This window comes from Marmota marmota, unplaced genomic scaffold, assembly GCF_001458135.2.
Source record: "Marmota marmota marmota unplaced genomic scaffold, marMar, whole genome shotgun sequence".
In the NCBI taxonomy this organism is placed as follows: Eukaryota; Metazoa; Chordata; class Mammalia; order Rodentia; family Sciuridae; genus Marmota; species Marmota marmota.
Window position 1 is genome coordinate 16,299,111 of NW_026000082.1, and position 25,119 is coordinate 16,324,229.

At 36.0% G+C, this 25,119-nt stretch overlaps 1 protein-coding gene across 1 annotated transcript in view; it reads left to right on the forward strand.

Annotated features, from left to right (window-relative positions):
* The window catches only part of Agbl4 (AGBL carboxypeptidase 4), a 1,414,634-nt gene that overhangs the window by 912,229 nt on the left and 477,286 nt on the right, over window positions 1–25,119 (forward strand). Inside the window, exon 5 of the mRNA XM_015485024.2 lies at window positions 249–465. Within this exon, the coding sequence (XP_015340510.1) occupies window positions 249–465 (217 nt within the window). The remainder of the gene's footprint in view (window positions 1–248; window positions 466–25,119) is intronic.

Genomic DNA, 25,119 nt, shown 5'->3' on the forward strand with positions numbered 1-25,119 from the left:
ATATGAAATTGGTTCATCTTTGTTTAACTTTGCATTTTCCAAACAGCTGAAAAAGATAGATCCAGATTTTGAATACAGTACTAACACATTCAGCTCTAGTTTTGACTCTGTGTTATGTTATTTTCCTACCCCCACTGCCTAGGATTTTTGCTGTTAGTTTTTCTCCTAGACATTCATTCCTATTTGTTACCTTTGAAGCTTGAACTACTATTTGATATGCCCAACTTTCTTTCTTTGTATTTTTTTAGGCAAAGGCTGCCACCTAAAAATGTTTATTACTATCGCTGTCCGGACCATAAAAAGAATTATGTGATGTCCTTCGCATTCTGTTTTGACCGAGAAGAAGATATTTACCAGTTTGCTTACTGCTACCCATATACATACACGCGCTTCCAGCATTACCTCGATAGCCTGCAAAAAAGAAACATGGATTACTTCTTTCGGGAGCAGCTGGGCCAGAGCGTGGTAAGGCCAGTGCCAGGTTTGGGATACCTATTTTAGAAACAGGCAACCTTGGAGTTGGGACTTAGCAATGGGTTTTTAAAGAATTCAAATAATGAATAGTACATTGTAGACAGTATGTTGTGAAAGTTTTAATAATTTAAATATATTAAGTAACAATATAGTTAAGTATTCATAATCTAATAATTATTACCTAATAGCTACAGATCTAATAATTAATATAACTAATGGTTTTAAATATTATTTATATAGTTTTATTATTATTATATGTAGTTATTATTATTTCATTGGTTTTTTTTTCATTGCTATATCAGGAAGTAACAGAATAAGAAATGAGAAAGATGGCTCTGCCTCCCTCTTTTACTTAAAAGAATTCTTATGATCATACTGGGTTTACAAAAATCCAGGATAATCTCATTTCAGGATCTTTAATTTAATCACATCTGTAAAGTACCTTTTATTATGTCAAATAACATATTCACAGGATCTGGGAATTGGGACGCAGACACCTTGTAGGGGTGGGTATGCATCAGTTTGCCTGACACATCTTCTTTTATTTTTCCCTCTTTCCTGCTCAGACGAGAATCTGAAGTTGTTCCTTTCATTGATTTAATAGGTTCTGCTCTTTGTTTTCAGTAATACTTTTGTTGCTAATAAAGAATAAGTAGGTGATAATTTGGTTTTAAATATCACTCTCTAAAAAGTGTGTAATGGGCTCCTAAAATGACATATGGACCAGTCTTTAAAGGTTCTAAATAAAGATCGTGATGGAATAGGCAGAAGATACTATACTACGGATTTTGATATATGTTGGTGGAGGAGATGGACTTTTCCTAGTAACTGGGTTCCATCTAGAAGTGAATCCTGTTTCTAAATAAATCCAGGATACTCAAGACACTTAAGTGAAGAAGGCATGTTTGTGGCTTAGGTACTCACAAGTCAAATTTGATCATGATAATATTCTTCTATTCTAGAGTTCTCTATACACTAAGATTTTGCTAAATATCTTCACTCTACTCCAACCTTCTTCCCAATAAGTCTTCTGGTAAATACCATTTGTATCTGGTACTTACATGTTTTGAACTAAAAATTGGGACACATGGTATAGCAGGAAACAGATGGTAACCTCAAATTAGGATAATTTGAGGAAGTTTTAATAAATAGTCTATTTGCAATGTATAGGCAGTGTATAGGAAAATCAGAAGACACAGTGAAGTTTCCTATGGCTAATAACAGGTCAAAAAGTACGAAAGGGGGAAATGATTACCAGAACCCAATTGTACAGAGTCACTTTAGTAGGCCACCTTGGGAGGAACAGTAACCTTTAGTTAAAAAATACAGTTAACCTGAGATGGTCACATAGGGAGGAAGCTGAGAAAGATAAATAAAGTCATGCATTGCTTGACCAAGGGGAAATGTTTTGAGAAAAGTATTCTTAGGTGATTCCATTATCATGTGAACATCATAAAGTCTACTTACACAAACTAAGATGACTGTGACATAACTAAGTGATATAATCTTTTGGGAATACCAGCATAAATGTGATCTGTCATTGGCCAAAATATTATGCCACTTCAATGTTCATAGTCTTTGTTTTCTCACTTCTCTCTGATCTCCTCCTAAGGGTCCCTATTGTCCAACCGAACTAGAAGCCAGAAGTTAGGAAAGTCTATTGAGATAACCCATACAGATCATCATTCTAGGGCAAAGAAAAGTGTGGAGAAGGGCCAACAGTAGACTTAGAGGGTGAAAATAGAACATATTAGACACACTAAGTCTAATCAACAATATATTACTAGAGAAATTATTTGAGATGGGACTATCAGAGAAATTCTGAGATGAATATTTGCCAGATATATGAATTAATATATAATTTAAGACAATGAGTTCATTCAACACTCGTGGCTTTTAAGGACAGACTCTGTATAGTTCACTCTTGCTTCCACCCAGATCCTCTCCTGAATGGCTCTAATGTGCACATTGAATGGTTATTGAGTGAATGATTGAATTAATGAAAGAATAAATTAAATTTTATGTCTGGAGGCAGTGGGAGGCAGTGCGAAGAGCTGAAAGCAACAGAAAGTTGATAAGAGGTATAATAAGTTAAGTTTCTATTTAAAATATACAAATGATCTAAAATAGCTGCAACTTAACCCAGATCATTTATTTCTTTTTAATGTAAAAGTCTGGATATAGGCAGTGCACAGCTAATATTGAGGGTCTGCTCTTTGAAAGCCTCAGAAAATCAGGTTCTTTCAGCTTTCTGCTCTGCTGTCTCTGGGATTTAGCTCTCATTCTCATGATCCAATGTGGAATTCTATCATGCCATCCAGGTTCTAGGCATTAGGAAGAAGGAAGTGAGGGAAAGAAATAAGTAGTTGTGTGGTGCTATAACTTAACAGACCTGATATCCACATTTAAGTAAAAGAAGTATAAGAAATCCTTACTTTAAGTGGCCATGTCTCATTTCAAAATTGGTGTTTCTCTGGCTATGGAGAAGAATTGGTATCGAGGACAGCTTTAAGTCTCTGTCCCTGGAAACTTGAATTCTGCTTCCAGCTCTAATACGAAACTACTTGTATTACCTTGAATGTTATGCCCCCTTCTGAGGACAATTTTTTTCAACCTGAATTGGACTTGAATCAAGGTCCTCAAATTATTCTTTATGGAGATCTTCAGATAGAAAAAAAATAGTTTGAGACTTTTGTCTTACTTCAGACCCTGTGAGAGGCACTGTACAGATATATAACAAAGTTATATAAGTCTTGATATATTGCCAGAAATGTGTTCTCTGTACCAGAGGAAATAAGATATACTCAAACAGCTATACTATTTTAAAAAGTGAATAATTAAGGAGCTCATGAATTGTTTAAAGAGTTAATGTTCAGAATAAATATCACAGAGAAGATGAGTTTTAAACCAAATCTTGAAAGATGAATAGGATTACTAAATACAGAGTTGGAGAGAAGCTCCAGAAAGCAAGAGTAGCCAGAGACAATGTGTGGTAGTTATTTAGAAGTCTGGTTTGATAGGAATAGGGCATTCATATTGAGAAGCCCTGGAAGATTAGGATAGACTTAAGGATTGGAGCCAAAATCTTGGAAAGCCTTCATTGTCACATTGGCTGTGACCTTCATTTAGATTCAATATGAATATATCAGTTCCATTACTGTGTATATACTACTCTATTTATTCTCACTGTAGTTTTATGGGGTGGGAAGAATTGGCCCAGGGAGTAAATAAGGCTAAAAAGTCACTTTGCTAAGTCCTCATGACTACTTCATATCAGGGCCAAGATTCAAACTCCTAGATTCTAACACCACGTCCTGGCCCTTTTATGGATACACAGAAATCCAATATACTTTTGAGAAAGAGATTCACCTTATCCATCTTTTTTTTTTTAAAGAGAGAGAGAGAGAGAGAGAGAGAGAGAGAGAGAATTTTTTAATATTTATTTTTCAGTTTTCAGTGGATACAACATCTTTATTTTATTTTGTGTGGTGCTGAGGATCGAACCCAGTGCCCTGCGCATGCCAGGTGAATGTGTTACCTCTTGAGCCACATCCCCAGCCCACACCTTATCCATCTTAAGTAAATTGAATGGATGTTCAAGGTGCACCTATGCCAGCAAAGTAGATTGAAGAAGTTCTGTGGGTTGGTTCAATTCCCTTGCTGGACCTCAAAGCAGATATCAGAGATGTTAAGCCTTTCTGGACAATTCTGAGTTACCAGGGCATTCAATATGGTTTATATCTGAAGGCACAACTATAATTAGTTAATCCTCATTCCAATTTATAAGGAAGATAATTACAACTGGGAAGGCTGAACATGCCAAAATGCATATCTAGGGAGGAGAGGCAGGAAGCAAGATTTTTGAATTTTTAGTGCTCAAACCATTAATCACCATGGTCATATCTGCCATTACTACTAATTATATCATCCAAAAATGGCATTTTATTTTTATTACTCAAAAGTAGCCCCTTTTAATCCCACCAAAGCTACTTTGAATATGCACTGAAACTATGATTAATATTTAGGATAAAGACATCAAGGGAAAGATCTTTTTGTTGTTATTGGTTTAATAGCTTTATTGAGGTATAATTTATATATCTCTTGTAAGGGTACAATTTTATGACTTTTAGCAAGTATATAGAGTTCTGCAAGTATCTCTACAACTGTTGTTAGAATATTTCAGTCACCCTAGCAAGTTTTCTTGATAATCTCCACTTCTCCCAGTCCTAAGTAACTATATTCTGTTTTCTGAACATTTTAATTTTCTATTTCTGAACATTTAATATAATTTTCTATTTCTGAACATTTAACATATTATATACTATATTATCTTATTTTACATCTTGCATATTTCATGTAGCATTATATTTTTGAGGTTTATCCATGTTGTAGTATATATCAGTAGTTCATTCATTTTAGTGCTGAAAAGTAGTCCACTGAAAAGACATACCATATTTTTTAACCATTCTCCAGTTTATAGATATTTGGTTTGGTTCCACTATGGGGCAATTTATGAGTAATGCTGTTATGAACCAATAATGTACCTATATTTGAGTGGACATAAAATTACATTTTGGGAATAGATTTTTAAGAGCAGAATTTTTGAATCATAATAAGTTTATGTACGACTTTTTTAAAAGATCAAACTGGGTACTGTGACATTTTACATTCTCTTTTTCTTTTTTTGGCACCAGGGATTGAACTCAGGGATCCTCAACCACTGAGCCACATTCCTATTTTGTATTTTATTTAGAGACAGGGTCTCACTGAGTTGCTTAGTGCCTCACCATTGCTGAGGTTGGCTTTGAACTTGAGATCCTCCTGCCTCAGCCTCCCAAGCCGCTAGGATTACAGGCATGAGCCACCAGGCCTACCACATTTTACATTCTTATCAGCAATGAGGAGAATTACAGATGATTACCAACACTTAGAATGGTCTATATTTTTATTATAGCCATTTCAACATGTGTGTGTGGTGGTAACTCATTGTAATTTTAATTCATATTGCCCTAATGACTAATTATGCCAGTCATCTTCTAATGTACCATTCATAAATCAATGTAAATTAAAAAATCATCATCAACATTCATTAAAAAATCATCTTATTTGCCATTCAAAATATTCTTTAGTGAAGTATCAATTCAAATCTTTAGCCAATATTTTTTTTACAAAACTGTTATTTGTTTTCTTATAATTGAGCTTTAAGAGATTTTTATATATTCTAAATTCAAGTCGTTTGCCAGATAATTGCTTTGCAAATATTTTCCCCAATCTATTCCTTCCTTTTAATTCATTCTCTTGACAATGTCTTTTAAATAATACAAGTTTTTAATTTTGAAATCCAGTTTATCAATATTTTCTCTTATGGCTCATGCTTTCAACATTGTATTGAATTACTTTGCCCAAGTGAAGATTTTCTCATTTTTCTCCCCAAACTTTTTGTGGTTGTAGCTTATATTTATTTATTTTTTTTTAAAGAGAGAGAGAGAGAGAGAGAGAGAATTTTAATATTTATTTTTTAGTTCTCGGCGGACACAACATCTTTGTATGTGGTGCTGAGGATCAAACCCGGGCTGCACATATGCCAGGTGAGTGCACTACCGCTTGAGCCACATCCCCAGCTGTAGCTTATATTTAAATCTGTAATTCATTTTGAATATTTTTGTATATGGCATGAGGTCAAGGCCTATGTTTATTTACTTGCATATAAATGTCCAATTGTTCTAGCACTTTGTTGAAAAGACTAGTCTTTACCTGTGAATAGACAGCATTTGCTCTGATGCCTCTGCTCTTTTTTTTTTTAATGTATTACTTTTTTCAGAGTGGTTTTAGGTTCACCGCAAAATTGAGAGGAAGAAATAGAAATTTCCTATATATGTCCTGCTCTTACACATGCACAATCTTCCCCATTATCAACATTTGCCACCAGAGTGGTACATTTGTTACAGATGATGAGCCCATGTTGACACATCATTATCACTCAGGCTACACCATTAACATTAGGGATTGTTCTTATTGAATATTCTATAGGTTGAGACAAATTTATAATGACATACATCCACTGTCTGAATTTACACCATCTAGTTTCACTGCCCATAAAAGTACTCTGTACTCTGTCTATTCACCTCCTTCTCCCCTGAACCCCTGGCAGCCATTTCTCTTTTTAATATTCCCTTAGTTTTGCCTTTTCCAGAATGTCATTCAGTTAGAATTTTTTTAAAACGATTGTTTTAAAGATGGACACAATATCTTTATTTATTTACTTATTTATTTATTTTAAACTTTGTTTTATTTATTTATTTTTATGTGGTGCTGAGAATCAAACCCAGTGCCTCACAAGTGTGAGGCAAGTGCTCTGCTGAGCTATAACCTCAGTTCCTCGGTTAGAATTTTTATAGTCTTTTAAAGATTGGTTTCTTCCACTTAATAATACATATTTAAGTTTCTTTCATAACTACTTACGGTTTCATAGCTCATTCCCCTTTAGCACTAAGTAATATTGCACATTCTTGATTTATTTACCAACCTTCTGGAGGTTTATTTATCCCCCTTCTGAAGGACATCTTAGTTTCTTCCAAGTTTGGGCAGTTATAGAGAAAGATGCTATATGCATGCTGGTTTTCATGTGGATATACATTTCAACTCATTTGGGTAAATACCATGGAGCATGGCTTCTGGATTATATGGTAAGGGTATATTTAGTTTTGTAAGAAACTGCAAAACTATTCCAAAATGGCTATACCATTTTGCATTCCTACAGTAAAGAATGAGAGTTCCTGTTACTGTATCTTCTTTTTGGCATTTGGTATGTCAGTATTCTTGCTTTGGGGCATACTACAAGGCAAGCAATGGTATTTCCTAGTTTAAATTTACATTTCCCTGATGGCATATGATGTGGAGCATCTTTTCATATGCTTATTTCCCATCTGTGGATCTTGTCTGGAAAGGTATCTGTTAAGGTCTTTGGCTCATTTTTTAATTGACTTGTTTGTTTCTTATTGTTGAATTTTATTCAGTTTGTTTTGTCTTTGCTATTTCAAGTCAATCCAGTATAAATTAATGGTCAGCTATGATAGAGTTGAGGTTGTACTTACTTCACTTCAGCCAGCAAGGTGTCCATCCTCTGCCAATGAATCTGTGTGTGGATAGAGGAGCGTATTCAAAATTTAGGCAAGTTTCCAGTCTTCCCTGGTTTTTACTTTCCCTTTCATGTTCTGTTTCCTGTGTGTATATGTGCAACCTCAAGTCAGGTCACAAGTCTAGCTGGCTTGGGTCTTCTTGGGTCTCTGCTGATTCTTCACCTATCCTTATCCAGAAATGTGCTTGCTCTAGTTATATGACCATGACTTCTCTTCATTCTTCATCCTATAATGCTGCTGGGTGTGAGTACTGCCCACCTCTCCAAATTGAGTGAGTTCTTTTCTCTTGGCAGGGAAGCAGCTTCTCCTCTCAGCCTGTCCTGCCCTAATAGAACCTTGCACTCTCCAAGCTTGCGGAATTTGGAGTATAACAGGCTATAACAGAACAGTTTCCCATTATTTTTTTTTGTGTGTGTGTGTGTGTGTGCCTGCTGGGGATTGAACTCAGGGACTTGTGCATGAGAGGCAAGCACTCTACCAACTGAGTTATATCCCCAGTCAGTTTCACATTTTTATTACCTAAAATTCAGCAGTTTTTCAAGCATAATAGTTTTGAGACTATTGTGTAGCTTTGGTCTGTTTTCAAAGCACTGATGACTGGTGTGTCAATTTTGCTTAGCTTTATATTTGCTTTTTGAGGACAGCATTTACCAGACTTTCCATTCTGATGTAACTAGTAGCAGATTCTTTTTTCTTTCCACAGTTTTTATTGGTGCAGTATAGTTGTACATACTAGTGGGATAGAAGTGGATTTTAGCTAAAAAAAATTTATGAAATTTTAAATTTATAGCTATTTTACTGTCAGACATAGAAAAATATGGTATCATTTTCATATTTATACATTAGGTTTTAAACCATATATATCTGATACTATAAGACAATAAATATGCTACTAATTTTATATATCATTGAACTAATTAGACAGACTTTATAACTGAGAGACTGCATATGTGTGTGTGCATGCAGATGTGCTAAAAACATTAGAGGTAGAGAGCCATTCCCACACTTAAGGATATTTGCCAAGAGAAGTGTCAGCAGAACCCTGTGTGATGGACATGCCTATAATCCCAGCAAGGAAGGAGGCTGAGGCAATAGGATTCCAATTTGGAAGAAAGCCTGGGCAACTTAGTGAGAGCCTTCCTCAAAATAAAAAAAAAAATAAAAAGGGATAGGGATATATCTTAGTAATAGAGTGCCCTTGGGTTCAATACCCAATACTAAAAAAAAAAAAAAAAAAGTGTCAACAAAGAAAATAATCTGATAGTATATTTTAAATAATCACTAGAAAATATGAAAATACTATTGTTTAGCCTCTTCCTTTAGTTAGCTTTGTGACCTTGGAAAAACTACTTCCCTTCTCCAGAAAGTCAGACCAGATGATTTTAAGCATTCTCCGACATAAATTATGGTTTCAGATGTTCTTGGTGTTTCCTTCAATTATATGAATATGTTTAAATCAAACATGAGTGTTATAATGGTACTTCTTAATCTGCCCTTTAATTTTATATAATGTTTAGCATGTATCAGACCTAACACTAATGAATGTTTTATTTTATTGGTGTGTATAGTTTTACATAATACTGAGATTCACTGTGATATGTTCTTACATAACTCACAATTTGGTTTGTTTCATTCCCTTGTGCACACCTCTCTTCCTTCTCCAGATCTTCTTCATCTAACCTACTGGTCTCCCATTATTTATATGCATGTCATCCTCACAACACCCTTATTTTATGGGTAGTACTATTATTGAATGTCTACTATGTAACTAGTACTGTCTATATTCTAGGGATACAGCATTAAAAATAGGCAGAAGTTCATGCCCTCATGAAGTGTATATTATGATGGGAAGAGTAAATCAGGATAAGAGATTCATTTGGGCGGCAGGCAGCAGGGAGAAGATATAACTTAGAAGGTAGCATTTAAGTTCTGAGATATGTAATTATTATCTTCTCATTTGCATTTTTTAAAACTGAGATTTAATGAAATTAAGTAATTTTATACCTTCTGACACTGGAATTTTTTATTCTAATTTGTTATATATGAAAGCAGAATGCATTACAATTCATATTACACATATAGAGCATAATTTTTCATATCTTTGGTTGTGCACAAAATAGAGTCACAGTATTCGTGTCTTCATATATATACTTAGGGTAATGATGTCCATCTTATTCCACCATCTTTCCTACTCCCATGTCCCCTCCCTTCCCCTCCTTCCCCTTTGCCCTATCTAGAGTTCATCTATTCCTCCCATGCTCCCCCAACCAACCCCATTATGAATCAGCCTCCTTATATCAGAGAAAACATTTGGCATTTGGTTTTTTGGGTTGGCTTACTTCACTTAGCATTATATTCTCCAACTCCATCCATTTACCCACAAATGCCATGATTTTATTCTCTTCTAATGCTGGATAAATTCCATTGTGTATATATAGCACATTTTTTATCCATTCATCTAATGAAGGGCATCTAGGTTGGTTCCACAGTTTAGATATTGTGAATTGTGCTGCAATAAACATTGATGTGGCTGTGTCCCTGTAGTATGCTGTTTTTAAGTCCTTTGGGCATAGGCTGAGGAGTGGGATAGCTGAGTCAAATGGGGGTTCCATTTCCAGTTTTCCAGGGAATCTCCATACCACTTTCCATATTGGCTGCACCATTTTACAGGACCACCAGCAACATATGAGTGTGCCTTTCTCCCCACATCCTCGCCAACACTTACTATTGTTTGTATTCTTAATAGCTGCCATTCCGACTGGAGTAAGATATAGTTTTGATTTGTATTTTTCTAATTGCTAGAGATGTTGAACATTTTTTCATGTATTTATTGATCGATTGTATATTATCTTTTGAGAAGGTCTGTTTGGTTCCTTGGCCCATTTATTGATTCGGTTGGTGCCACAGTTTAGATATTGGAATTAAACATGTGGCCTTGCATATGCTAGACAAACACTCTACCACCAAACTACAACCTTATCCCCAAAGCAATCTTGAATACTGTAAATATCTGGTGAGCATCTTCTGCCCATCAGGCTCTGTGTTGGCATCTGAAGACAGAAAGAATAATACAAAGCACATCGTATCCCTGAAAAGGGCACAATATAGTAGACAACACAGGTATTAAAATTAATGATGCAAAGATGGTAAGGAAATTGATATAAGTAAAGCAGTAGGCAGCAAAGGGGCACAAGGCAAGAAATGAAGAAAGAAGATGTCTTGAATTGAGAATCAAATGTGCCAAGAGGCTGAGATGCTTGTTGTGTTTTGTAGTGTTGTACAGTTTCATGTGACAAGAGCATGGGGTCAGTCTAAAAAAAGGAGATATAGTAACAGGAGAAGCAGGAAAGATGGATAGAGGTCAAGTCAGGGGGGTTTTAACTGCCAAGCTAAAGAATTTGGATTCTATCTTATTGTTGTTAGGAACCAGATAAGAAGAAATGATTTTTATGGAAATTAACCATTCCATCTCCAGGCTGTCCCTGACTTTCCTGACTAGAAGTCAGGTTAACTCCACCCTTTCTATACAGTTGACTTTCTTTCCCACATATGTTCATTAGACAAGAGCACCAGGAGGAAAATTACTGCCAAAATCAGTGTATAATATAAGAATGTAACAGCAAATACCTCAAAAAGATGGCCTTTCATGTCCTAACTCTTAAAAAAATCTCTAGAGTTGACAAAGACTAGAGAGGTCTCATTCAAATTTAGTAAATATTTTAGTCGTTTACCATGGGCAAGGGCCAAACTGTAAAGACCAGCCTCTTCTCTGAACATTACAGATGTTTGACTTTTCAACCTCTGCTCGCAGAGGCAGCCAGTTCCTTGTCCATTGGCAAGAAAGGAGCTCCCTTCCTGTAAGTTCCTTTTTGATTCTTGCTCCACCCTCTGGGCCCACTTTTTATATACTTGCTCTTTTAGCCATTGCTCAGGCTTGCAAAGATAGTGAGGCAGTGATCACACCTCCACAAGTATCTTCTCTTCTCCATACTCATCCCTCCCTTCCCCCATCCCAGATAATTTTATGTTTATATTTCATAGTTTCAAACTTAAAATTGTTGTTATTCTTCTTTGGGTATGATCTAGGCTATTAATTTTCTTCTTAAAATGCTAGAGCTGAATGTAAAACTCCACAGGGGATCTAAGTATCCCACGGCCAACTGGGACTGTCTCCCTTGCTGTGGATATTAGTTTTCTAGAAATGCAGCTAGAATTTACATTAAACAAAGCTTTTTTTTTTAACTTTTCTGACTTCGTCTCTTTAATAAACTTATTTTGGAATAATTTTAGATTTGCAAAAAACTTGAAAAGATAATATAGGAAGTTTCCATAAACCTTCCACCCAGTTTGTCTAGTAGTAATGTCTTACACAATCATGAATGATTTTTCAAAGGTGAAATATTAACATTGGTGCATTACTTATAAATTAAAATACAGAACTGCATATACAGATTTCACCATTTTTTCCATTCATATCCTTTTACTGTTGTTTGAGAACTCAGCCCAGGCTACCATATTAACTTATGGCAGTTTTTAAAAAGTACAATTGTGAGTCTTTTTACTTTACCTCATATGTTTTTACTTATTAGTTTTACTGTTTTATTTGAGCCTGTTGTGATCATTTTGATTCTTAGATTTTCTTATCTTTAATATTAGGAACTTCACTCAGAAATTGTAAACTTAATTTAGTACTTTATAAATATTCAGTCAATTACATAAGTGTTTAACAGGGAAAGACCCAAAACCAATAACAGGGACTTATACATAATACTAGAGACTTCACCCTAGACTAGAGTTGTTATGTCAATTTATATTAATCCCTAGGCTTGGTTACACTACTAACCTATTAGTATAAATCAACCAAGTATTCCAAAAGTTTCCTGCCTCTAAATCAATTCAATTAAGTTCAAATTAGGTTGATTTATTTTAGTATTTCTTACATACCATGTACTATGAGAGATTCAGAAATAAATGAGATGTAGTCTCTGCCCCCATTTATTTCTTCATCTTATCCATAGGATCATATATAAAGTTTTATCTAATTGCTGGTTAAATTCCATAATGAGTAAAAAATAATCATATGGCAAAGGGCAAAATTTAGAAGAAGGCTTGCTTGCTGGGAAGGGTCATGTTTGGTGAAACTCTGCAGTAAGGACCCTGGGAGATATGCATCCACACTGGGACTCCAATCCCTTCTTTTGAGATTGTAGAGCTCAGCAGTCCTCTGACTCCTGAATTAGGGAAAGGGGGATGATAGGAAGCCCTCAGCCACAGTGGATTAGATGGTATAGGGAAGATTCTGAAACCCCTGTGTTGGAAGATTTTTAGAATCTATACTATACTAGAACTGTAGAAATCTGTGAAATCAGACAAAGAAGAAGAAGAAGAAGTAAAGAAACAAAACAAAACAAGAAAACAAAGCTGAATCATGAAGCCATAGTAAAGAGTTTGGAGGAGAACCTGGTCTAATCAGAGAAAGCCAGGGAACAAGAATTAGGAGGTAAGGAGAAAGAGGAGCAGGGTAACAAGGATATTTGGAAAACTGTAAGATATTAGAGCTTGGCTGATTCTATGACAGTACTTGTATGGATTTGTGTAGAAAAGCCAGTATCTCAGAAAGAAGGTAGAAGAGGAATAATGACCTTGTGGGCTGGAAATTCAGAGAACAGGAGGTAGTACCACAGAAAAAGGCTAGAGTGGGCCAGCACAGTTCCTACCAGCATGATAACTTCAAAATAAGCTAGTCTCCTTCTGTTCTTTCTGTTCTTTCCCTTTTTTCTTTCTTCCCCTTTGAAGCAAAACATCATGGAGTTGCAGCTGGCCACATGACCAAGTAAATAGATGAAAAATAATTACATGTTTTTGGCTGAGTTTTAAATTGAATAATTGTTGGAAGTTAGTAATTTCAATTATCAGCCCCTAATCCTCTTCTCAGGAGAGTTCTGTGGACCCCCATCTGCACCAAACCTTGTCCCAATCAGATACTCTAAATTAAATGAGCTTAGGGGTTTTGGATCCCTTCCAGCAGGCCACTTCACAACTCTCCATTCTCTTGGCATAGTTTTTGCTATTCCCTAAAAAAAACAAAAAAAGAATCAAATTAATTGGAGGCAGATATGTTCTCTCAGCATCTAACTGAGGGGCTTCCAGTTTACCCTCCTAATTGTAAATGGTTCATCCATTCCAAACCTCAGCCCTGGGTGAATAAAGGCTTGGGAATAAAGATGCTGGGAATTGTAACCCTTGGTTCACCCTCTGATAGGAAACAGAGGCATATGGCTGAAGTTACCAAAGCCAATTCAGACTACCACATAGCTGTTTTCCTTTCTTACTTTCCTAGTTCAATGAAGGCATTACTATCACTATGGTTTCCCATGCTGAAAAACTCTTTTGTTTAATTCTTCTTTTTTATTCACTTCTCAAATACTATCACCATGTATGATTAAGGCTACAATTCAAAATCCTTAGATTATGCCCCTTTCTTGTCTGTTGTCTTAGCCCTAGTTCAGACTATCAGCATGTCTCAGGAAGTTCCAACAGCTTCTTTGGCCAAGATATGAGGTAAACAGGTTCCCAGACTCTATTTTGATACAACTATCTCAGAATTTTGCAGTTATCAGAAAATCACAGCCTGCCTCCTAAACATGAGCCCTGCCTCCCTGATTCATTGGCCCTGAACAAAGAAAGTAACTTCTTCACTGAACACTACTTTAGTTAGGTTGGCAGTTGGCTAATTTGAAACCATTCTTTCCCTTCCTTTTTAAAAAGATAGACATCATATTAAAAGTTAGGTTTTGTGCCTTATACCAAGAGTCAGTCTGTACAACTCCCTGCCTCTTTATTGCTGTCTTCTGCTGGCTTCAAAGATGCATTTCTTATTTGTAAAGGACTTTGATCTATAATTATCTTGTCCACTTCACTGATGCCACCATGTCCAGTGATTTTAGTTATCATGAAAATGACCCATTGAATATACTTTTACTAGCTTTAATATAAATAGCAAATTCTTAATGGTCTATAAAATCCTGTATAATCCAGCCTATACACGCTCCTTCAGATTCTCTCCCATCCATCTTCTCTTGCTATCTATGTTGTACCTACATTTGCCTTCTTATTGTTCTTTGTGTAAGCCATGGATTTTCTTTCTGAATTGCATACACAGTGACCCACCTATCTGGAATATTCTTCCTCTATGTCTCTTTGCCTAAATACTTTCTATTCTGCTATATCCAATTTAAATATCCCTTCCTCATAAAATTCTTTCTTGCTGTCTTCTTCCCCAGCATCAAGCTTCTATAATATACTCCATTTCTACTTTAACACATCATTCTTCTGATTACTCTTTGAATATATAACTTCCTCTGAAGATTTTTAAGTTCCATGAGGACAAAGATCATGCATGACTTATTTATTGTCCTATCCATACATCTAGTATGTTGTTAGGCCCATTGATTGTTTCTCAAAGGAACTGAAGCTTTGTCTCAAGAAATGCCTCACCCAATATAATCTCTATTCCACTACCAGAGAAACTACCTTTTTCTTCCTTTGACTAATAATGTTGAAAATCTTTTTATCTGTTATCTCTTTTTTTGAAGAAATATCTTTTTAGATCATTTGCCCATTTTTTTAAATGTTTTATCTTTTTGTTTTTGCATTGTAGAAATTCTTTATAGTTTCTGGATGTAACTTCTGTATTAGTCAGCTTTCCATTACTATGACAAGTACTTTACATGAGATAAATTAACTTTAAAGAATGAAAGGTTATTTTGTCTCATTTGATTTCAAAGGTTTAATTTCATGGTTGACTGGCTCTGTTGCTTTTAGGCCTGTGGTGAGGCAGAACATCATGGCAGGGAATGCCTGGTGGAGCAAAGTTGATCACCTCATTGTGGCCAGGAAGAAAAGAGGAAGTCATGAGGCAGCCAGGGTCCCAACATCACCATCAAGGGCACATCCCCAATTACCTAACTTCCTTCCACTAGCCTCCACCTCCTAAGGCTTCGACCCAGTAGCATCACAGGCTGGCAACCAAGCCTTTAACCTGTTGGGGTTAGGGGGACACTCCAGATCCAAACTATAGAAAGTACTTTTTCAGATATATAATTTACAAATATTTTATCCCATCCTATATGTTGTCTTTTCAATTAAAAAAATAAATTGATAAGTAATAAAATTAGATATATTTATGGGTAGAATGTGATGTTTCAATATATATATTGAAAACATCATTGGGAAGTTATTAAATCAGACCTATTAACATGTTCATCACCTCACATATTTATCATTTCTTTGTGATGACAACATTCCAAAATCTTTTTTAGCAATTTTGAAATATATAGTATATTATTATTAATTATAGTTATCATGCTATGCAGCAAATATCATCAGAACTCATTCTTCCTGTCTAACTAAAACTTTATACCCTTTGATCATCCCCTCTCTTTTCCCCATCTGTATCTCATCCCCTCAAACTCTGATAACTACTCTTTTTACTTTCCTGATGTTCCTAATGCTATCATTTATAGCACAAAAGTTTTTAATGTTGATAAAGTCCAATCTATCTTTTTTTCCTTTTCTTCCCTCCTTTCCCCTTAACTTCCCTTCTCTCTTTCTCCCTCCCCCGTCTCTCCTCCCTCCCTCTCTTCCTTCCTTCTTCCCTTCCTTTCTTCCTTCCTTCCTTCCTGCCTGCCTTCTTGTCTTCTTGACTTCCTGCCTTCCTATCTTCTTTCTGGCCTTTTAAAATTTCCATGTTGTCTTTGTTTGCTTGTTGTGATAAAAATACCTTGAGCAGAGTGGCTTAAAAATAGGAATATGTTATTCAGAGTTATGAAAAGTCTAAGATCAAGATGCTGGAAGAGTCAGTCAGTGACTACTGAGAACCCACTTCCTGGTTAGCCAATGTCTGTCTATGGTTGTGTTCCCAAATTTCTCAAAATAGAAAGAAAGAAATTTTTCTTATGTCTTTTCATAAGGCCAGTAATTTCATGAAGGCTCTATTCTCATTAATTACCTCAAAAAACCCACCTCCCAATAATATCATATTGGAAATTAGGATTCCAGAATATAAATTTGGGGAGAATACAAGCTTGTAGTCCATAGCGTGTATCTGAGAAATCACTGTCTAACCCAAAGTTATAAATATTTGATCTTGTATTTTCTTCTTATAGCTTTATAGTTTGGGCTTTTACCCTGAGCTTTATAATCATTATTGTGTTAGTTTTAGTGGATGGTGTGAGGAAAGGTTCTAACCTATACATTTCTCAGCACTATTTGGTAAAAACGTTGTCCTTTACCCCATTTTACTGTCTTAGCACCCTTGTCAAAAACCAGGTTACTGTAGATGTAGGAGTTTATTTCTGGACTTTTAATTATTTATCATTACTCAATATATCTGTACTTGTGCCAGTTTATCTTTATTGCTGTATCTTTGTAATAAATTTTTAAATGAGGGTCTGTGATGTTTTCCACTCTGATATTGTTTTTAAAGAATGTTTTGGCTATAATGGGTCTCTTACATTTCTATATGAATTTTAGGATTACCTTGATAATTTATGCAAAAAGGCAAGGTGGGGTTTTGATAGTTACTGCATTGAATCTGTAGATCAACTTGGAGAGTATTGCCATATTAATAACATTGTCTTCTCATGTAGACTATGGGATATTTCTCATTTATTTATATATTATTTAATGTCTAATACTGTTTTGCAATTCTTATATATTTTCTTCTTTTGAAGCTATTATAAATATTTTTTTATTTTTGTTTTTGGACTGAAATACAAATTTAGCTTTGTATTTTGATCTTGTATTCTGTAACCTTGATGAATTCACTTATTATTTATAACGGTTTTCAGTGGATTACTTGGGATTTTTTTATACACAAGTTCATATCATCTTCAAATAGAGATATTTTTACTTCTTTTGTTTCATTACTCTATTTCTTCTCTTGCCTAATTTTCTGGGCTATTAGAAATAATCTAGGCAAATGTTAAATAAAGGTAGCAAGAATATACTTCCTTGTCTTGTTGCTAATTTTAGAGGTAAAGCATCCAGTCTTTCATCATTAGATACCTTGTCAGCATTGAGTTTTTTTAGATGTCCTTGATCATAGGAAATTTGCTAAGGAAGATATCTTCCACTGCTAGTTTATTGATGGATATTTTTATCATTAAAAATGCTGCATTCTATCAAATGATTTTTAAGTTATATTTTGGGATGATCATGTGGTTTCTATTCTTTATTTTATTAAATTAGCATTAGCCGGGTATGGTTGTGCACACCAGTAATCCCAGCGGCCTGGGAGGCTGAGGCAGGAGAATTGTGACTTCAAAGTCAGCCTCAGCAACTTAGCGAGGCACTTAGCAACTTATCAAGACCCTGTCTCTAAATAAAAAATATAAAAAAGGCCTTTGTATATGACTCAGTGTTTGAGCACCCCTGGTTTCAATCCCTAGTACCAAAAAAAAAAAAAAAAAAAAAAAAAAAANAATACAGAAGTTACATCCAGAAACTATAAAGAATTTCTACAATGCGAAAACAAAAAGATAAAACATTTAAAAAAATGGGCAAATGATCTAAAAAGATATTTCTTCAAAAAAAGAGAGAGAGATAGAGAGAAAGAAAGAAAGAAAAAAGAAAAAAAATGGCATTGATGTTAAACCAAATTTGTATTTATATGATGAATTCCATTTGGTCGTGGTGTATAGCCTTTTAGTGTTTTGCTGGGTTTGGTCAGCTAGCACTTTGTTGAGGATTTTTGTGTCTTTATTCATAAGGGATATTGATATGCAGTTTTCTTGTAATACATTTATCTGATTTTGGTACCAAGGCAGACTAGGCAACATTGAATGAAGCTGATAGGTTTTTCCTTCAGCACTTTGAATTTGTCATCTTAGTATCTTCAGCCCTCTATTGTGTCTTGTGGCAAATCAATTATCCATCTATTGGAATTGTAATTTCCCTGAATACAATAAGTCATTTTCTCCTTGATGCTTTCAAGATATTCTCTTTATGTTTAGTTTTAACATTTTAACTATGATGACCCTAGGTATGGGTCTTTATGAGTTTATCCTACTTCAAATTAGTTGAATTCATTGGATAAGTAATTGGCATTTTTCACCAGACTTGGAAAATTTTCAGACATCATTTCTTTAATTTTTTTCTGATCTCTTTCTTCTTCTCTTATTTTCTGCTACTCTCATTTAGTATATGTTGGTGTAATTAATAGTGTCCTACATTTCTCTGAGGTTCTATTCATTTTTCTTTATTATTCTCTCTGTTCTCCAAATTGCATAATATTTATCAGTCTATCTTCAAGTTCAGTGTTTCTTTTTTCTTCCCCTTCAAATCAACATAGAACTCCTGTAGTGAATTTTTCATTTTAATTACTATATTTTTCATCTTCAGAATTCTATTATGGTATTTTTTTGCAATTTCTATCTCCTTATTGATATGCTCTTATTTGATGAAAAATTGTCATCTTGTCTTACTTTACTTCTTAAGACTTAGTTTCCTGTAATTCTTGTAATATATTATGAAGTATTATGTGCAAGTACAACATTTGAGCTCATTCACAGTCAGTTTCTATTGTGTGCTTTTATTGTTGTTCTTGCACATAGGTCACAATTTCCTGTTTCTTTCCATGTTGTATAAAGTTTTGTTAAAAAATGAACATTTTAGATAAAATATTATAGCAACTGGATATTGATTTCCTCCCTTTACCAGGGCTTGTTCTTCTTGCCTTATTTATTTATTTAGTGATAGATGGACTAGTTAATTAAAATTTGTTACTCCTATAATATGCAGCTTTGATATTGCCCCTCATAAGAAGCTGCCTTGGACACATTCCTGAGCCCCTGGGATGGTCTGCCAGTATTAGTATCTCATCTAGCTATTACTGTGTACTAATTGCTATATGATTACTCTGTGTTTCCTGGAACAAAATTTGTCCCCTGATGTGATTTCTCAGCCTGCTTCTTTCTTCTAACCTTCTAGGTGGTCTACTGTTTTTCTTATTACTATAAATCTCATGGAGCTATCAGCCTCCTCTTAATCTCTTGCCAGGAAGACATCTCTTCTTTTTGATATCACCTTTTGGCATGAACTTCCTCACAATGTTTTAAAGAAAGTCATTCCCTTATCTTATGCAGTGTTGTTGGAGTTATTTGTCCTAGTATCTGCCTTCCCCTGTACTAGAATGTCTGTGTCACTGCACTTAACCTGGCAGCAGGGACACACCCATTGTTACCACTTCTTTGTGAGTTAGGCTTTGGGTAGGGACAGTAGTTCATGGTCTTCTTGGCTTTCCTTTCTTGGCCTGAAACCTCTGTTCTACAAGTGAGCCTGTGTGAAGACATTTGGAATCCGGTATTTTTGCCCTACCATGCCTGGAGTAGAGCTTCCATTTTGAATGAAGTCTGCATTGTGAAAGGGAGGATTTTCCCCTCATTAACACCTGCATAGAATGGAATTTCTCCAATGTGGAGCAGGGGGGTTGAGAGGTGCTGGTGGCCTGCCACTCCCAAGCAAAACCAGAGAGAGAGAGAGAGAGAGAGAGAGAGCTTTCCCACTTGGAGTAGAGCTTCTATCACACTGAGTTAGAGGGTAGGAATTGGAAAAAGTCATGGCCCAAATGCCACAGTCTCTTATTCTTACCATGATTTAGTGGATGTTCTAAACTAGATGTGCTTCCTTTTGCTGCATGCCCCTTGAACCATTTCCAGAGTCTTTAAATGGTTGCTTTGAAAAATACATTTTAGCAGTTAAGTGGTGGTGGTGTTGTTCTGCTGTGCTCCTTATAGCATTCATTCTGGAAGTCAGTCTCTACTTTTAGGAGAAAATTTTAAACAGACTATTTCACTGACATTCTTAAGTCTTCTGTTGACCCTTCATTACAAATACAACAAAACTCGATCAGTTTTATTGGAGTGAAATAATTTGCTTTTTCCCCTTTAATTCTTCACCCTACAATTTGGTAGGTGAACTACTTGTTAATATCATGAGGAAAGGTGCTGTGTGATTTAGGATGTCTCCAGGGTAGGTGTTCCTCTGTCTTTCCTTTACAGTTCTATTACCTTTTTTGTTCATTTGGTTTCAGTCTTGGTTTCTTCTGTTATAATAGCCTTAACCCTTTTTTGCTTTGGCGTTTAGTGCACCTGGCTTTTTAGAGAAGAAGCTGTACTGCTGCACTAGTCCAAATATTTTTGTGTGGCTTTCTCAGTATTCCTAAGAGACTCTGCCTTCTGGTGTACACAGAAGGTGCTGCAGCCAGTAGCATTGCCACAGAACAGCTGTGCATGTAGGTAGTCCAGATGATGAGAATGTGCCAGGGGTGAAGCAAAGGCAGAAACTGCAGTGCCTGCGTGTTTTAAGCTGTTAACTATGTGTAGGCAGGAAACCTGAAATTATAGTGTCAAAAAACAAAAGGAGGATCTAACAGATGGGGAGAGCAAATCCAGAGGGCAGGCTAGAGGCCCAACAGCCTTCTTCCTGTGGTCTGGCTCCTGCCTCTTCTCATTCTTTGCCCTATCTCATTCCCAATCAGCCTGATAGGTTCTTCTGATAGGGTAGGCTGTCTTGAGTCCTGCCTCAGGACCTTTGCACTTGTTATTTTTCCTGGAATACACTGTTTCCATATCTCCCCATGATTGGCTCCTTGTCTATCAGGTCTCTACTCAAATGTCCCCTCAGAAAGGCCTTCCTGACCACCCTAACTGATGTAGGTTGCATATCCTCGCTACTGATTCTGGCCAGTTGATTTACCTTGTAGCAAATATTACTATAATAAATGACCTTATGTATTTAAAAAAAAATCATGAGGAAAAATTAAACAAAGTATTCATTAGTCAAATATTTATTAATCACTTATTATAGGATAGGAAATATTGAGATGTAAGGCTATAGATGTACTTTAAAAACACCCTTCTTTATGAGCTCACAGTTAAATAGGGAAGAAAAATGAAAAAATCAAGCAAAAAATATGACCCCATTGAAATTCATAATTGAAATATTCAAGATATCTGGTGAGCTGCTGAAATAAATTCATTGCATTTGATTATGCATTTTGTGCGGACAGGGGCCATGCCTAATTCAAGCACAGACGCAATTTCCAAAGTGGTGCTCAGTGACTGTGCATTAACACATCAGTAAATGACAGAATAAGATGAAATTTGGTCCAGTTGAAATGCCTCCAGAAATTATCCCTGATTCCCTTCAGCTCTAAGTGAACTTGTCCACAATTTCTCTTCCCTTTTTTAGACTGCTAATATTTCCTGCTTTATTGTATGATTCTGTTGTATATATATCAAACCCTTTTTTTTCTAAACTGGTTGCTCCTTAACCTTAGGAACTGTGCCTAACTTGCCTTTGAGCAGCTCAACAGAGTACTGGACTTTTCAGAAGCTTCTGGGATTGACAGCGGGGAGGCTCAAAAATTTAACTTTTTTCTTTTTATACTGGGTATTGAACCAAGGCTTTGCACATGTTAGGCATGCACTTTACCACTGAGCTTCATTTGTTATGCTCGAATTCGGGACTACCAGAGACCCAAGATCGATGTAAGCAGCAAAGAGGTGTTTATTGCGAGCTAGCTCGGTCCTCCGCATGCACACACAGCAACTGGTGAAGCTGAGAGGCCAGAGCCCAGGGTTTGCAGCAGTTTTATACATTCTTTGGAGAGGGCAGGGACTTCACATACATCATAGCAAATCATCACACACCGCGGGAAAATCAAATAACAACTCTAAAACATGATTAGCACATTCACTGGTGGGAACAAGTTGGGTAGGGGTGATTGGTCAGTAAATAGGGGTATTCGTTTGAACTGATTGGTTTGAGCCAAGAGGGGTGTACATGCTAAACTACATGGTTTCCCAATATGTTATCAACCACCATAAACTACTGGGAGGGTCATCTGGCATCCCAGGTATTTCCCTGACTCATGCTGATTGGTGGCTGCTAGGGGGCTGCTATGGGTCCCCACCTAGCCTGACTGAGTCAGGGACACCTGGTGCAGCAGATCTCTCCTGTTATTTGTAGGGTTAGGGTCTATTTTATTTTGAGACAGAGTATTGCTAAGTTGTTCAGGTTGGCATCAAATTGTGATCCTCTTGCCTCAGCCTCCCACATAGATGAGATTATTGCTGTGCACCACAACACCTGGTTTTCAAAAATTTTAATTTTATGTGCAATATTTTAAATCCCTGAGAAAACAAACAACACTTGAGACAACTCTCTTCCTCTTCTTTTCTAGGGCAGTGAGATCTGACTGTGTGTGAAAGGAGATGGTGGGATATTGGACTGTGTAAACCGGTGTTCTACTTTCATGCAACCTACTCCATTTGATAGTAGGTCTTTCTAAGAATCACACCACACACATACACACACACACACACACACACACACAAGTCATCTCAAGCTAGATCTTAGGGAAACGACAATGTTCTAAAGCCAATTTATGTTGATAGGGGCACATTTTATAAATGAACCTCTTTTAGCAAGATTTTATTAATCAGTCTAGAGATTAAAGAAAGCAAAATTGCATAGGAAAATGATAAATCTGGGGACTCCAAGGGCCACTCACTATTTTTCTATTAAATATATTTATATTTAAATATTTTGTTCATAATTATTAAAATATAATTTAAATATAATGTTCATAGGTTAATGGAATGTTTTTGTATTTGTGGTATGCCTACAATGTACTCTTAGAGTCATAATTCCTTCTCAGAACCTTTGGGTATAGTCATACATGGTAATTTCTTCTGAAGCCACATTTCTATTTTGTTGAATCAGAAGGTATATAACAGTAAAGCACAAGGTCATTTCTTTTATGTGAGTCATAGAATGTCAAAGCCCAGAAGAATCTTAAGTTCCTTTAGTTCTGGAATGTTAAAACTGTATTTCCTGTATCCCTAAGGAGGAATCTGGACTGTGAACAGTACCTTAGGGGCCTCTGCAGAGTGAGGGAAATGAGGAACTTCTGATAAGTCATGGCTCTGACCTCTTGTCCTCTCTGCCACAAATACCACAGCAGCCCCTGCTTACTGACCTTCCCCAAAGACTTAATTTGAATAAAGACTTATCTACTAACAATGTTTGCAAACCTACTTCTCTTTTTATAGCTGGAGAAATTGGGGGTCAGAGTAGGGAAATGGCTTTCCTGAGTCACCCCATGCTTTAGTGGAACAGCTCTGGCTAGAAGCCCACATGCTGACTCCTAGATTAGCTTCATTTCACTGCAAACTGTTCCTATTCCTTTCAGACCTATTTATAAAGTTTGCTTGTTTGTTTATTACTATTTCTACAAATATTAGCTGATCACCAACAGGGAAGTAAAAGGGTACTAGATGCATAAGTCAATATGGTGCAGGCTACATAAGTTAGCAATCTGACTCTGCTGCTCATTAACTATGTAACTGTCACAGTTTAGATATGAGGTCTCCAGCAAAAGCTCTTGGGTGAAACAATACAAGGTTTAGAGGTGAAATGAATGGGTTATAAGAGCCTTAAATCAGATCAGTGACATAATCCCCTGGTAGGAATTAACTGAGGAGTAACTATAGGCATATAGGGTGTGTCTGGAGGAGGTGAGTCATTGGGGCATGCCTTCTGCTTCACCTGGAACCCTGAGGGATGGAGCCAGCTGTCAGTGGACTGAGACCTCTGAAACCATGAGCCCCAAAATAAACTTTTCTCCTCTAATTGTTCTTATCAGGTCTTTTGGTCACAATAGTGAAAAATTTAACTAAAACAATAACTTTGGCCAGTTACCAAATCTCAACGTGACTTTTTCATTAGCACCTATCTGCCCCCTGCAAACCAGTAGAAGTCCAGAGAAATTCCTGACTCAGTCAAAATTTAGGTAAAAAATCTTCTGGGATGGAGCCATATTGGGATTTTCATTTTGGCTTTGCCATTTATATATCAAATAAATACTTTGGCATCTGTAATGAAACCCTTCTTTGTTGTTATAATATATTGGATATAATGCATTCACAATATCATGTCTCCTATCAGACTCTAAGCTCTTTGAAGGCAATTTATCATATTAAGATGAAAAAAAGATAACATGTGTGGAGTACTTCCTAATGCAAACACTATTTTAGGCTTTTTATTACCTCATTTAATCATTCAACAACCCTATGAAGCTGGAACTATTATTCCCATTTTTCAGTTGAAGAAACTGAGGTATAACTGTTAGGTCATTCATTCAAGATTGCCCTAAGTGACCATAGCTTCTGTATGAAGAAACCAAGTAGTAGGTTAAGTGGGAAACAAGAAAGGAACTGTAGGAGAATTAAATCCTACCTGAGGAATCAAAAAGGATGACCCAGGCCCGCCCCACCCTCTAATGGACCTCCTCATAGCCCATTCACATTTGTTTTATCTATCTCTTAGCAAAACAATAGAAATCATAGAATTTGCAGGGAAATGGGTGGCATTAGAGCAGATTATGCTAAGTGAAGCTAGCCAATCCCTAAAAAACAAATGCCAAATGTCTTCTTTGATA